The following is a 15,879-nucleotide window of genomic DNA, read 5'->3' as shown; positions in this document are numbered from 1 at the left end:
CGCTTTTATCTCCCGCAATGTATTTATATACGTATATATTGGTACCTGCGCGTGAGCATAATGCGACGGGGAGGAACGATAAAAAAAGACGATACGTCGACCCGTCCCATCTGGAAGGCAGAAAAAAGCACCCTTGTACGTACCTATCCCCATACACCGTACGGCTTGAAGTTATGAGAGGTTAGTTCGCACGAAGCCGGCAAACCAGAGACACCGAATGATTAGATGGAGTATAAGGCTGAAAGGGTGGGAGTAAATGGGTGCCGAGGGGCGGCGGAGGGTGGGAAATTGGAGAATATTGTGGTTTCGGGAAAATGCTTCGGGTCCCTGTAATGCTATAAATACACACGCAGCACCATACAAGGACCGAGACGTTTCGCCATAAAAGGGCTGCCGGCAGCGTCGTAATCCCATTTTTGTTTTTACGTCGTTCGATAAAACTACCCCTTTTTACGAAAAAAAAAAAAAAAAGCACCGAACCCATCGCGGCTACGAGAATCCAAGGATCGCAATGGCCACCGAAAGTCTCGGCAAATCGATAAGTCAAAGGACAAAAGGCGCGAACGCATATGGAACGTGTTATCTCTCTTATTAAAGTATCCAAGATGTTAAGTACGGCGTGTACCACGCATTTGCTCACCGGCCCTTGTTTATTTGGCACTTGAGACCCCGCTTCCAAACCAGACCACGCCATCTGGGTACACCAACACCTACATCTGTTATACAAACAATCCACTCGAGTCGCATCGAACAATCAACCAGGATCATTATTACTTATTGAATGATCGCTAACGACAAGCCCGATACTCACGTGTCCTAAAGCTACGCAAGGTATTTCTAACGGGCTTTAATTAAATGAAATCTCATATCCCTAATGAGAAAACTATTAGTGTCCGAACGATCGGACTCCAGATAGCCCAGAGGGATAACGTTGTAATTGTACAAAAGAGCGAACGATCCCTTATCTAAATCTCGACATGGGAACTAGGCATAAGGGCTAGACAGACCGTAAAGGCCCAGGCGTGTCGACCGTCCAAGGATCGTAGGAAGCAACCGACCCCAGCCAACCAACAAGCTTGATAAGGATCGCGGCTAATTGTTGTGAATTGGTGAAGGTGGCGAACGAACGAACGAGGGAGGATCGTTCAACAGGTGTCATCTGATTGATCGCCGTCGCTCGCACCCCCGCGATTACCTAGCCCACCACAAACACATCGACTGCACGAACGAGCGACTTAATGCCGGCCCATTACCAGCTGGTTCATCCCCATAGGCACCTACCCTGTTTTAGCGATCATGTGGGCACGGATCCCTGGAATACGTCCTACGCGTAGGATCTTCGCTTTGAGGATGCTGTGCGCAGGAAGACCATACCCTTTACACGAACCACGGAAAGGATTTATTATCATTTTGATCGGGTTAATTTTTATCGATCGATTATTTATTTATTTATTGTGCGATCCGACGCAATAACGTGACGGCGGAACGTGTCGGACGATTACAGGCCGTAAATATTTGTTGGATAATTGATACCGACATCGTCCGATGGACCGGCTGGCCATCGAGAGCACTGGCACGATATATCACAGATAATAAGCGGCCAGGCCTGGACCGCTGGAAGCCTCCAAGCTTCGTTAGCCTCGTATGGCTCCTTGATACGATTATGATATGCGCCGTTCCGCATAGTCATCAGCAGTCATTCCTTTTCATTCCTCTTCATTGCCATGGCTGCCGCCGCAGGAACAATGCCTGCTCTCGTACACGCGTGCGTTACAGGATGATCTTGCACCAAGTCAACTCGGCTAATCGTAATTAATCATCATGTAACTCGTGACGGAACTGAACTCGGATCGTTACACGATATGAACTCTTAGAAATCGACCTCTGGGTTCTTGCCGTGGATGCGACTGTACGCTGCGAAATCATATGAGAAAATCTGTGCTATCAACGACTGAACTCGCTGCGACCTCAAGTTCTTTACTTGAAGATATTCTGTGATCCACGTGTACTTTCCTTTTTCAGTAATTGTACATTGTTTTACGCTATATCGCGGGGTTTCATATGGGTATTTTTTGTTATCCTTGACAGAATCGTAAGGAACAAGGCGGCGGAGAAGGCGAAACACGCGCATCAGCAACAACAGGCTCAGCAACAAGGTCAGCAACAGAGTCAGCCTGGATCTGGCGGTTCTGTCTCGGTGATAGCGCATGCACCTGCAACGGCCGCGGGTCATCCTGCTGCTGCTGCACCGAACGCTTACAGCATCAGTGGTATCCTTGGTATCCCGGCTCATCATCAGGATCCCAATGGCAACAGTATCAAACGAAAACGCACGGACGACGGTGAGTGAATTATTTTTTTTTTTTTGGAATTTTATTATATTTCTGTCAGTCCTGATATTACGGAGTGACAGGAAGCGCCTTTGCGGTACTCTTAATAATTCAATTTGTTCATTGACAATTAAACTCCGAAGTCTCCGTTAATCTTATAAGAATTAAGACGATCCAGTGAGCGACTGGCAGAGACCATTATTGTTCCATTCACTCAACTTTGAACCGTGACGAAACTTCGTTCGTCATGTTTAACATGAACGGAATAAAATGACGTTACTGTCGCGTTATCATGATCATTATTGAAAATTAGATCCTGACAATAGGCCGTGCTTTTCAAAGTGAAAATTATCAAGAAAACTTTGCCTATTGTCGTGACAGCGCCATCTACTTTTCTCCCTGTCAAACAGGTCGTAGGACTGACTCGTAAATGTTCCTTTAGTCCCATAGAAATACAAACAATTTTTTCATATAATTTACACGTGCATTCGCAATTCGACCGAGCAACACTCGGGCATTAGGCACTGGAACCAGGATAGCCGACACGAATTTATGCTTCACTAGGTTATCAGTCAAATGTCAAGAGACACGTGCTGCCATTCATTTCCCTGTCATTGCGTGAATAACGGGCTCTGAAATATTCTCGACACGTGCCGACTCACGTGTCCCACTCGTACGACGCCCGAGACGTCGTCCCAAGCTCCGGCACTCTAGACTTTGTTTTCCCGCGATTTCCCATAAAGAAAATATAAAATCCTACCCCCCCCCCGAACACTCTATACCGTAACTGGACTCCTCTGTCCAACCTGCGTACTCTCCGTCGTCCGATTTGTTAAGGATCAGCAAAGACCATGCCGAGTTCAGGAATTGGTCAAGCGTTGAAGTTTCGGGATAATCAATTGATCCAGACCCCGGGACCGATGACTTTCCTCATTAGACACAGTTAATTGATCTTAGGGGACTGTACCAATGACAGCAACGTAATATCATTTATCCCGTGGCTCACGTATTGGAAATTATTTTCTCTGCCAAGTTTAATCACACAGCGCACTATTACGTACTATGGTATAGCTAGAGATAAATTTATTATGGACCATCTCTGCTACCTACAGTTCATCTCTCTTGTACTATGCGTATATACCATAGGCAGCCTTTCTGCCAGCGTTGAGTCGTATGACGAGCAACGCTGAGGGTACATGGGTTATTTGATATAATTCGATTATGAGTACGCTGTGATATGCGGTCGCGAAGTGGTTTGGCCGCGGCAGAAGCACTCAATGTTTGCGGCCACCGAGGGCATATGTATTAGATTATAAACTTCACAGACCGCAAGCCCCGTTCTAGCTCGACCCAGCGACACATTAGCTTCCCTGCTCTCGGGGGACGCCGCAACGTTCATCTCTCTATTCCTCCTCCCCGTCCGTCTCCCCCCCGTGTCCTCCCTTTCCTCGCTACCGTCTCCCTTTGTGTCCACTCCACTCACTAGCGCTCGCGCGATCCTGGCTACGATACAGATTAAATGGGACTTTCATGAACGTGCATTGACGTCTGGACGTCATTTTTCAAAATGACTTTTCAAAATCCATTTTTTTTTTTTTTTTGAGTAGGCGGAATATCTAGGTGGCCATGTGATAAGTGTAACGGGGATCGTGGCTTTCTCGTGTTTGGGAGGCCGAATTCGTAAGGGGCTGCTTACGAAATAGCTCGTACGAACTCACGGTGGAATACAGGAACGCGGGTACGAACGGCGGAGACTTCTCGAGGGAAGTGCGGCAATCCATTGGGGCTGTTTGTTGTCGCGTTACATCTGCGCGCTTTTACCCCATGCAGATATATACTCCGAGCCCGTCCTGTAGTGTATCCCAAGTCCCACCCTATTTCAACTATGGGGTAGAAGACCAGATTCACCCCATGCTCCATTATTACCCGTGTATTGTATTGCTCAACATTGACTCAATTGCTTTCGAATAACGCATGGGAGCTGCCCTTTCAAGCATCAATCGAGTTATTCGATTTGCTGCTCTTTTTTTTTCGTGGGAGGGGAAGGGGGGGTACGTTAACTTCTTTCTGCCAGCTACGACTCTCCTTACGTTCTACGCGTATTAGATCTTGTTTGGTAACGCGAAAGAACGTCAAATTATAAATAGGCACTGTGTACGTACCATTTACAGAAACGAGTCTCATCGACGACTCTGGGATAACGTACTGAGCCATTTTTGGACTTTTGATCGTTGAAAATACGAAGAAAAAAAAAATATATATATAATTTCGAGTCTCGAACCTCCGCGTATACGTAGTACTTGACGGCGAATTATTTCGTGCGATTTAATCGTAAAACCCAAACGACATGGACAACGCGTAACGGCTCTGAACTCCCGAGCCTCGAAACGGACTTTATAGGTTTATAGCGAATCCTGGAACAACCCTGTGCCTGCTCGAATGGTCAGCCAGTCGGCCGAATGGACAATCACAACTTGACAGGGAGGTTTAACGAGCCCTATGCTAGCAGCAGCGGCAGCCCCCATCTCCCTTGGATGGTCATTTAATTATTCGAGATACTACCCCCGTGTGCGTCCAGCACACGGGCACCGCGCCCCTAACCGATCCTGGCATCAACCCTTCCTTCTTCAATACCTACCGCAGCGCCACACTCTGCTCCTATCTATAACTACATATTCTATACACTACAGTGTATTACACTAACTGCACTCTTCAAATCCTCCCCCTCTACGCCATTCCGACCAAGCCTCTGGCTTTCTATATTAAACCAGCAGGATGGACGCGAGATAATAAAGACATATAATGGAATCGAAATTGTTTCTCTATCTATCAATGCCATACAGGCATAGGAGCGTCTACGCGCGCCATGTTGCTAGTCGGCGGATTCAATTTAGCTCGGCTACGTTTCATTTGTGTCCTTATTCCCGGTAATACGAATCTGGATTATCTAGTCCAAGTCCACCAGAGTAACACGAAACGTGTAGATCGGTTCTGTATGTATATGGGGATGGACATTTTCATTTGGATATTTTCAAACTGTCAGCGCACGAAGTTCATCGTTACCGAACACGGCGACGAAACGACTCTGAAGACGTCACACGTTTTTAAGACTGGACCGTCGGTAAAAAAGGCAAAGCTACGTCGTCTGTCGTTGAATTGCCAATAATTAATCGATTTGAAATCATGTATAAAGACTCGTTGATTTTTACGTGACGTTTTAATTCTTTTACTTAATTCATCTTTTATTTACTATCTCGTCTTTCACGGTCACACTTTTCGTATCCGCTTTTCCACTCTGTCATCTTACAATAATTAATTGACGTGTTCCAGATGATAATCGCGATATGAGTGATCATCCCGAGGACGACTTGAAGAGACAAAGAAGCAATTACAACGGTGACCAGCTGTACTCGAATGTAAGTATCGATATACAAGTATACGATAACAGATGGGCATTGTATATAAAACAATGTAAAGAGATCCTTTATTGTCTTAACGAACGATTATCGAATTTTAGAATTGCCCAGAGGTTTCACAAATTTAAAAAGCATCTCTCGGAATCGATATCATCTCAAAGTCTTTTGAGGTGCTTCCAATGTTTGACTCAACGTTCGTTATGTCTTTGCAGTTATGGTCGAGTAAGTGGAGCATCAAGGATGAGCACAAGCTCCTGAGCGAGCTCGGTGGCGGCGGTGGCACCGGGAACGGTGGTGGAACCGGTGGCGGCGGCGGCGGAGGCTCCGGAGGTGGCGGACCTGGTGGCGGCGGTGGCGGTGGGTACTACGAACACGGGGGATTTCCCGGGAATGCTGTTGCCACCTCCGCCGAGCTCTACGACTCCCTGGGCACCATCAGCACGATGACGCAAGCGCAGACGCCACACCTCTACACCCCGCCCATAGGGGGCACCATAGGTGAGCGATTCTGCCAGTCTCTCTCTTTCCTTTACGCTCTCTCTCTCTCTCTCTCTCTCTTTCACTCTCTATCTCCCCCCCCCTCTCTCTCACTTTTTTTTATTTATCTCTATCTCTATTTTATCGTCATCCGGACTCCCTCGACCTCTTATACCTTTCGCTTAGTTACTCATTCAGTTCTCTCTCTCTCTCTCTCTCTTTCTCTCTCTCTCTCTCTCTCCCCCCCTTCATTTCTTCCTCTCCTAATGGTTGCTAGCTACCTAGCCACCTAGATGCTTAGCTGCATATCAACCCTTGTACGCTTATTATTGCGGCTTACATCTTGCTTTGCATACCCATATCAACTTTTGTAGATGGCTTTTAATAATGCATGAGTAGCGGCGTCGACGACTGCGACGATGACGACGACCACGAGACTCCTCGCACACTGCAGGTGGTAGAGGTGCGGCTTGGTGGTTGGGATTTCCAAGTTGAGGACGTTTAAAATTTCAACGCGGATTTAAATAATCTAGTTCAAATGAGATCTTCATTTCTATGCTTCTTCACTTTCTTTTTTATTTAGCGTTTCTTGTTGGTTAATATCTCCTTCTTTTTTTCCATGAACAATCTCTTTTTCTTCTCTCAAGTTTCTTCTTCATCCCTTGCCACTCTCTCGGATCTGTATAGATATATATATTTCTCGTTCTCTCTCTCTCTCTCTCCATCTCTTTTTCACCTTCTCTATGCGACCACGTAACGGCAGTTGATCAATGATGGAACATTTGTCAACAACGAACACTACGGAAATGAGTTCGCGCATGCAGAGATCGAGTCTGCTCAGGCCCATTCAGGTCCGACCGTTCGATTGGGACCGTAGGAGAAAAGTGAGCGGGGGCCCGTCCTGAGAATTTATGTGGCTTCGTCCACGTGTAGCTGGAGCCCGAATCGTCGGTCAGCCATGACGGGTTTAAAGACGCGATTGTTTCTAGCCCGTCGACTCGTTCGTCTTAATTCCTCTATTTTCTTTCGCCTACTGCAAAATATCTTAGCGAAACGTAACTCCTCGCGACGCCCTATAAAGTGTTTTACAAAAAGATGATGAGTTTGCGATTTATTTTTGTTTCTTAATCTTAGAACCGACCTATTCGTCGTCTCAGAACCAATCTTATGCAAAGCTGCGATTAATCATCTTCCGATCCTCTAATCGAGATTGTTCCACATTAATCGACCGACCGATCGGGGTCATCCGTGCATTTTTCACTGTCTAGTGTGTAATAACGAAAAAACTGGAAATCCTTAACAGCAGGTGGTACATTGACGCCGCTCGCGCCATTGACGATGCAAGAACTAAAATTGAGCCAAACGTTGGATGGGGCTAACATGTCTCCCTACCACACTACGGGTGAGTTCAGAGTTTAGCCACCTCGAAATTCTTTTTCTTACGACTGCCCGTCCGTTTACGTCCAAATGCTCGATATCGCCAATCTCCATATAAATTCATACACTCTGTTATCATTATTTTTGGATGCCTGTCATCTCATCTGCTAACGTTATACTTCCGTCAAATCAGCATCTTACCTGATCGTCGTACTTAACGCGGACCAGACCCATGATCTGATCCATATAAAAAAAAATATATGTTATCCATCGTTCCTTTGGAAATTCCAAAATGCCACAGCCTCGTAAAAATTGTTTTGAATTCGCGATGAAATTTCAAGATTTAATTTTGCCATGACGTAAGCGCTGATCGTTAGCTAGTGCTTGACTCGAATGTTGTGTTGTTGTTGTGCATGGCGTAGCAGAGGGCAGTACCGTCGCAGTATCCTACGTTGGGGTTGGAGCCGGCGGGGGCGAGCAGAGTCCTCCGATTTCGTTGCAAAACGAGGGAAACGCCACCCCCACGGCCTCCAACACCCCTGGAGGAGATCCTGGACTGACGGTCTTGCAGCCGCCGGTATCGCAGCCCCAGGTGGCGTCCGCGATACCACCGTACTCGACGATGCTACCAAGTTTTGGACACTACGCAACTGGTGAGTAGTACGGAGAAACTGCTTGCTTTTTAGTATTTAGAATTTTATTTCTTGTGCTCGTCATATGGTCAGTCCTACCTCTTGGAAGGACGATCGATCATCCTGCGATCGCGGATCGGCAGGCCTTGCCGAGCGGAAACGAAGGAAAGAAATTTGTCGCATGCATACCTATATCCAATTTACAGCTGGTTCAATATATTTGTCAGATTTTTTTTATTCGTTGATAATACCGATTTTGAAAATGTAATATTTTTTTTTTGTAATTAAATATCGATATTTTTTTTTTGTAGGTGGCGGCGATTACGCGTACAGTGCAGCGTATTCACAGTACTCCAGTGCACCTTACAGTGGTTACGGTTATGGAGCGGCGACAAGCGGGTTGCTCAGTAAGTAAACAGTGAGTATGAGTACCGATTAGATTAGGGGCCAGCGAGTATTTATTGTTAGTGTAATTAAGAATTATTCCGAGCACGACGATACGACTGGTTATGATCTACCGTTACTATGAAGTTATTATATAGTGTCACTGTTGGTAACGTTATACGTCCGTACGGATCGAATGATCCAGCCTGATCCTATACACGTGCTTCGTCACTAGACTTTTTCTTAGGCACGGAGATTCAAGTAGTAACAAACAGCTTTTATTTTCTCTTATTAACTGTATATTACATACGCGATACAATGACAACACGTTCCTTACGTCATCCGGTTTCACGCGATACTTCGGGATGCTGTATCTTCTGTCAGGACAGGATGCGATTGAATTTCGACCTACTTCTCCTTCGTACGACTGATTCTTTACATTTTTTTTTTCCGTCACCATGATTCGTCTTAGGAATGAGAATTTTTCAAAAATTACACACGGACCACTGACTTTTGGACTGTATATTCAGAACAGGTTGTGAGCACGGACAGACATGGATAGATATAGAAAAATAATAATAAAGGCAAAAGGAGAGTCTGTATTAATAGTTCTTTTCTCTTGTCTCCATCATAGACTCTACGTACTACTATTGCAACGGGGACACGCTGGCGTCTTCCCACAACAGTTCACAGCAGGGCGGATGTAATAACGGAGGTCCGGAGAGCAGCGCCGAAGTGGCCAGTCGTTCTCCATTGGCGGCCACCAGAGCAAGCAGCGGCGCGAGCGCGGCCTCGCCGACCGGAAGTGCCTGCACGAAACCGGATCACACCTCCACCCCGACGGACTTGTATCTAGCTTGATTTGCGGCAGAGGACGAAGGCGCGACACCTCGTAGTAGAAAGCGTCGTCGAAACGGGCGACGGGTCGACGTCCTCCCGGACGATCGTCATTAGCGAATGGACGCCATATCATGAAAACGCATTGAAATTAAGCACTGATCTCTTTGTTAGGTTGAGAGCCGAGCCGATAGCGTCTCCCGATCACGGAGAGCGGCCGGTGCCTCATATAAAGCATATGCGAGCGAATGCCGGCGTCCATCGGGTCGAGGATGGACGTCGACGTCCACGAGGACGGCCGTGGGATCTCTGGAAAGGTCCCAGTCGTCGCGACGACCTAGCTTGCCGTCCTCGCCGATACTCACCGACGCCCCCCTTAGGTAGTTTAATTTATGAATCCAACCCCTTTTTTGTTCCCCTCTGCTTCCTTCCCCGAATCGTCCCTTGATTCCTTCAAGTCCGACCCTCATTGAATTAAGGTAACGTCACCGTTTCCAATGATCGTCATGTCAGACGTACGTCCTCGACGTCGAGCGCATACGTTCCTATGCGTGCATAGCGTAAGCGACATCTGACTGTTATCACTACGAAGGGAATTGTCTGTATATATTATACATAAACATATATAATTATATATAGAGTCAAGTGCTCCCATCCGCTCCCCCTTGATACCTCGTAAACAATTTCTGCCACAGCCCTCTCCATATCCACCCCTTTCAATCCCCAAGCCCTAAGCCAAGGGGTTGAAGACTGCAAAGAATTCGCCTACGTCGCCCAGTGCGTTTCTTTTGGGTTAACTGTACCCTCTGCCCGCGCAACCCCTCCAATCCTCGTCCCTAGGTAATCAAGTAATTTTAATGAGATTTCTAAATCACGAATCGACTAACGATCATTACTGTACTGTTAAGGATATTATATATATTTTTTGTAGAAAACCAAAGACCACACAGATTATTAAATGCAAATGTCGCGATAACTCGTCGCGCGATCGCCAAGTCTACAGCGACCTCTGAAAACTACGGACTTATTATATTGTAAATAAAAGCGCGTGACCGAGCGACGTGTAATGTGTGTATACGTGTGTATAGGGTCGACGAGAGAATCGGCCGACGGGTTAACAATTAGGAGAGCCGCGGGACGCTTGATACTTTTGATGCAACGGGTGACGGGTGACGGGTGACGGCGCCACCTCGAGCGATACCGGCCACCACCGAGCACGCAATGTTGCTAATGTTGTATAAAAAGGAGATATTAGATTCGGTAGATCTATTTATCGTAATCTTCGCAAGCGCGGATCGTACATATGTCTTTGATTTTCACATGCGGAGGATGCGTGACAATGTTTGTCATTTTTTGGGACTCTCGCGCATATCGGTGATTGGCAATCCATCGGGTGAGCAACGTGAATTTTAAGAATTTGTTTTGACGCTAATACAAAAATCGGTATTATTGTTTTTCTGAGCTTGCTCTTGCACGTGTCCAGTGACAGATCGACGATCCCGAGAATGCCAATTGTGACGGTAGATTGTGCGGGTCTCATGCGAGTTCGAGCCTCAGAATAAGACGAGAAAAAAAGAAATCGTGCTAAAACGATAGAAACGGAACTTGCGTATCTTCCTTGCGTAATAGAGAAAATATCAGTTTTTGCCGTACAATCAGTAATCGGTATAACCGTAACCTGTACTACTGGACTGAATAGCCTATCGCTGTGTAGACTCTCCCTTGAAACCTAAATCTACCCCAGTCAGTGCATAACTCTGTGCTCGGCATTGGCGCTGCTTTAATTTTTCCACGGGTCTGGCAACCTGTCCGTTATCATTTTTTGCCTTATACCGATGTGTGAAGTCAGAAGTCCGCCCTCTCCGAAATATGCAATTTACCGATAATGAAATAACTTTTTATTTTCTGGATCTTAACGAGAGCATAAACGTTACGAATTCGAAACGGCGCGTCGCGACGCATAAATTTCTCTTCGAACGCCGAACGGTCTATTAACTCGAACTGTGAGATACTTATGTACATGGGCAAATAGGTTAAACATATGTGAACGTTATCTTTGGTATCGTAACTTTCCTGTGATCTTCACTTTTTTTTTTTTTTTTTTTTTTTTTTTTTTAGAAATTTGTTTTTCCTATCAAATTCAATCGCTAGTGGACGTTCGGATGTGAACGAATGGTCTGTTACGTAAAACTTAGGTTGCCCAATAAATGTATATGAATGGTTTTTTTTTTTTTTTTTTTTTTTTTTCTTGAGAAATTTAAACGTCACGACGTTATCTGAAGCGAGCCTAGGTCGACCGCAAACGAATCTCCTTTCTTCTCGATTATTTATGTTTTTTAGTGCTACCTACGCCTATTGATATACGATTATTTTAATTCCATTTATCGTAAGGTAAAATTAGTGAAATGTACTTAATTGCAAAATGCTATTTAAAATTTAATATATTGGTAGTAGTGATGTGGTGGTAGAATTGGACAGAGGAAGAATTACGATAGCGGTACGAATGATATGTGATCGACCGTTTCGAGGCTACGAATTCGTCTGGCTTAGACGGACCTTTTCATCCTTTTTTTTTTTTTAAGCAATCAATCAGAATAAGACGCAAGTAGGGGGGAATTTTTCCGACGACTCTCATACTCGACACAGACACACACGACTCTTCTCGTACTTAGTACGGTGGGCGCAGCGTATACTTATTTTCGGAAACACCCGTTAGACACGCGTCTAACCTTCGGCACGATTAATTTCACAATTTTAAATGATTATTGTGTATTTGACATTGTTACTTTTTATTACTATTATTACATTATTATATTATATATTATTGTATTGCTATTATTGCTATTATTAATTATTATTATTATTAATTATTACCCTATTATTATTATTATTAATATTTAATGCCTTTATTATTTATTAATTTTAACGATAACCTATGTGTAATAAGTTTTGCCAAAGAACACTAAAAGAAAAACACAAAGCAATATCGCAGTAATATTTTTAGCCTCTTATACGATGAATGCGTTTGATAAAACGTTAAAATACGGATGATGTAGAAACAGTAAGGATAAAAAGAAGTAAAAAGTAAATGAAATGGAGCGCGCGTGGCATTTCTCGCGGCTCGATAGCGTACAGTGGGCAGATTGTGAATTTGGGCGGATTGCGCGGCTTTTCGGCCGGAGCGCTGCATTATTACGCGTTCTCCTCGATTCTTTTGTAACTACGAAAGATTATCCTTTATTTTATTATTCGTCCCGTGTAATATTCTTGTTCCGTGCGCCGCTCTTGCCGAGTCTCGCTGTTGATACTTGCAAACAAAACTCTGTAAATCCTTTTTAAATAAATCTGAGGTTTATATGAATCGTTAGTTAATTTTTTGTTATATCCGATTTCCTAAAGAGGCTATGAGAATTGGTGTTGGATACTGTGACGTATTTATTAGAGAGAGCAGCTCAGGATGCATTAGATGCATTATACTGAGGAGCAGCAATATTTTATTAGTTTCAAAGAATTTCTCTTAGGAACTTGTTCTAGTTTCAGAAAATTCCGCTAGGAGCGTGCAGAACGCATTTAGCATATATGTGTTTTCGCGGGAAGCATTGTTCGCAATTTCTAGAAAATTCCGTCAGATTACGCTGTTTGGAGCATGCCCTAGTTCCGGAATTATTCGCAAGGGGACGTGGAACGTCTAGCACTTCTATGTTTTCGCGAGTTATGGAAAATTATGCTAGGAGACATATAATCAATTTGAGAATGAAAAGTGGGTTTTCGTAAAGAACATATTTGTTTAATATGATTTAACATATAGAAAATTATCTGAACTCTAATCTTGCTTCCATCCTCGCGAGTAATGATGCTCTCTCTTGCGCCATCTACCGTCGCTTCATATGAACTTTAAAAAATCTCCTAAATACTTACGGTTGATAATACCATAATAAGAATATTTGTTGTAATCGACTTTTTCAATTTCTGTAACCTCCTTATTGCATACAATATGAAAACGCAAAGTTTCATTATACTACTGCTTTTAGGAAATACTATATAAGCAATCTTACAATTACTGTAACTTATCCATGAACATCCATGGTACCAACAGCTAAACAGAGTTTCAGAATCACGGAGAAATTTTCATGAAGTATATCCCTGTTTTCCTCGGTATATATTTATCTATGGATGGTTCTTATCACTGATAAAAAAAAATTTATTGAAAATGCCATAGAATGATCAAACCGTAGTAATTTCGATGCATACCAGTAGATGGCAGCACTATGTGCCGAAACCTAATTGTCACTGGTAGGTAAATCGCTTTCCCACTAATACCGACAGACTTCTAACTTACCTCACGAGCAGATAAATTGCTACGACTGTCCAACGATAGCCCAAATATAAATTGAATATAACCGTCGCAAAATGAGCGTCAAAAGATGCAAATTTTTATGTTTTTATATCTAAAAAATTGCTCCTTAAATGCTTTTGTTTTCCTAATTCCTCCGCTGCTATTATATAATGATTAAAAAATAGTTATTAAAACAGAATCTGAAATGATGTAGACTAGACATGCCCGTGTAAGCTGTGCCGCGCGGTTCTGATATATAGAATATAATACATACATAAGGGTAAAATTAACGGCAAAAATTCGAACTAATGCAATTTCATTTAATTTGATTTCTCATCCGTTTCCGGGATATAGCATCCTAGACCTGCAATTTTAAGTATTTTTGAAAATCAATAGAATCGGAGCTTTCAAGAATCTGCTATTTCTATTATTTCAGTAGAAGATAGTATCGATGAACGAAAATAAAATCAGGAAATTGATGCTGAATGAATGAGGGCTGGAATAAGGAAGACGGTGGAAATAATGGCAGAGAAAATAAAGTATAGCTGAAAAGGGTGTTGGAGCATAAGGGAGGTGGAAAAAGATGAGGTTAAGACAGAGGAGAGTAAGAATGAGACAGAACTATTTCATGCTCTGGGATATTCACAGAGCACAAGAGAATATCAGCGGATAAGTCCTTTAAGATACTTTACTCGACAAATAAAATAATTAAACAGTATATAAAGTACAGATGTACATGTATGGCCTATGAAAGATTAGCAATAACAATACCATCAGAGAGATATTAAATATATCGCTACAATATAATATAATTTTAACAACTTAGTTTTTAAGGATATACTAGGATGAGAGTGAGGGAGACATAGGAAGGAATAACAGACTCGGAAATAGAGTAGAAACGTTTGGTGGCAGAAAGGGAAGATGTTGTTGAAGGAGAAAAGAGGAAGACTGTTAAAAAGAAACAGTGAAGAAGAGAGATGATAGGGACTGAGGGAACAAGGAGAAAGGAAGATGCGTGAAACGTGTGCACGAGGACCAGATTATTCTGGAAGAGCGAGAAAAGAGAACACTGGAAAAAGTAGGAAAAGTAGGAAGGATAAGGACGCGAAATGGGCCCCTCCTCGCCCATTTCCGTGAGGTCCAGCCTCTCCACAAGGGAGCTACGACCCCTCCGAGGCCCAACAGGGGACCGTGTTTTTTTTTATTGAGGAAAACCCCCGAGTCCTGCGGCTATCGCGCACAGGAGTAGGAGGGAAAACCCGCAGGAAAGGAGGGAAGTCGGGTCGAGCGACGAGGAAAACGCAAAAGGGGTAAGGTAAGTTAAACGCGAAAGCTCTACCCGTAGTCAAGGATTCACCGAAACGAAAGACCACGGGCGTAGCACCCGACGGCGCCCTTGCGAGCACCGCCAGGACGTCCCGAAGGACGATATTCAACGCTACAATCTCCATCCATTCCGCAAGCTCAGTGGGTTAGACGTAAGGGACCGCGTCCGCCGGTGGCGGCGGACCCCGTCAGTCATTGATCCCCGCGCAAAATGTCTCCTCTAGAGGGTGACTTTAGACTAGCAGGTGCTCAATAGCACCCGCACCTACCCCAAATGAAGCTGACCCAAGAGCACAAGCTCAGATAGGACTTTACCCAGAACCAACGGACTACCCCGCACGACCTCCCCACCGGCACATAGGATCGTCTCTACCCACACGAGTGCTCGAGGGTCAACGACATGTTGGAGCGTTTTTAGCAAAGCGAACAAATTATACTAAATACGCGAGAGCTAGACACCTGGTTAGATTCACTATACGAAAGGCCATGGTCGTAGATACCCTAAGGGGGCTCAAGGCCCCCGTCGGGAGGCCCATAAGGTCCTGTTGCGGCCACAACTTGGGCCCGAAAATTTTTGGCAACTCACAATACTTCTAAATATTTTTGACCAGGAATTCTGATTTTCAAGTGTTAATATCTAACTTTATTGATTTAAGTAATTATTTTAATATTCCAAACACCTAATTTATTAATATTTCAATTTAAGCGTAATGTATTTACGAAATCTTACAATTTCAATTTACTTTTCATCTACTCCGTATATT

At 44.0% G+C, this 15,879-nt stretch overlaps 1 protein-coding gene across 8 annotated transcripts in view; it reads left to right on the top strand.

The window, feature by feature from the left end:
- LOC107269076 (paired box protein Pax-5) overlaps nucleotides 1–11,547 on the top strand; it is a 94,185-nt gene extending 82,638 nt beyond the window's left edge. For 5 of the 8 annotated variants that reach the window (XM_015742529.2, XM_015742532.2, XM_015742528.2 and 2 more), the window contains 7 exons: nucleotides 2,089–2,342; nucleotides 5,661–5,746; nucleotides 5,959–6,244; nucleotides 7,527–7,625; nucleotides 8,023–8,253; nucleotides 8,544–8,639; nucleotides 9,251–11,547. In XM_015742529.2, coding sequence (XP_015598015.1) covers nucleotides 2,089–2,342; nucleotides 5,661–5,746; nucleotides 5,959–6,244; nucleotides 7,527–7,625; nucleotides 8,023–8,253; nucleotides 8,544–8,639; nucleotides 9,251–9,477 — 1,279 coding nt within the window. In that variant the 3' untranslated portion in view covers nucleotides 9,478–11,547. Of the gene's footprint in view, nucleotides 1–2,088; nucleotides 2,343–5,660; nucleotides 5,747–5,958; nucleotides 6,245–7,526; nucleotides 7,626–8,022; nucleotides 8,254–8,543; nucleotides 8,651–9,250 lie in introns of all 8 variants that reach the window. The other 3 variants (XM_015742530.2, XM_015742536.2, XM_015742538.2) reach the window with 3 other exon arrangements.
- Nucleotides 11,548–15,879: the final 4,332 nt, after the last annotated feature.

Source organism: Cephus cinctus, unplaced genomic scaffold, assembly GCF_000341935.2.
Source record: "Cephus cinctus unplaced genomic scaffold, Ccin1 Ccin1_scaffold0597, whole genome shotgun sequence".
NCBI lineage: Eukaryota > Metazoa > Arthropoda > Insecta > Hymenoptera > Cephidae > Cephus > Cephus cinctus.
Note: the sequence above shows the minus strand (reverse complement) of the source record. Positions and strands in the feature narration are given on the sequence as shown.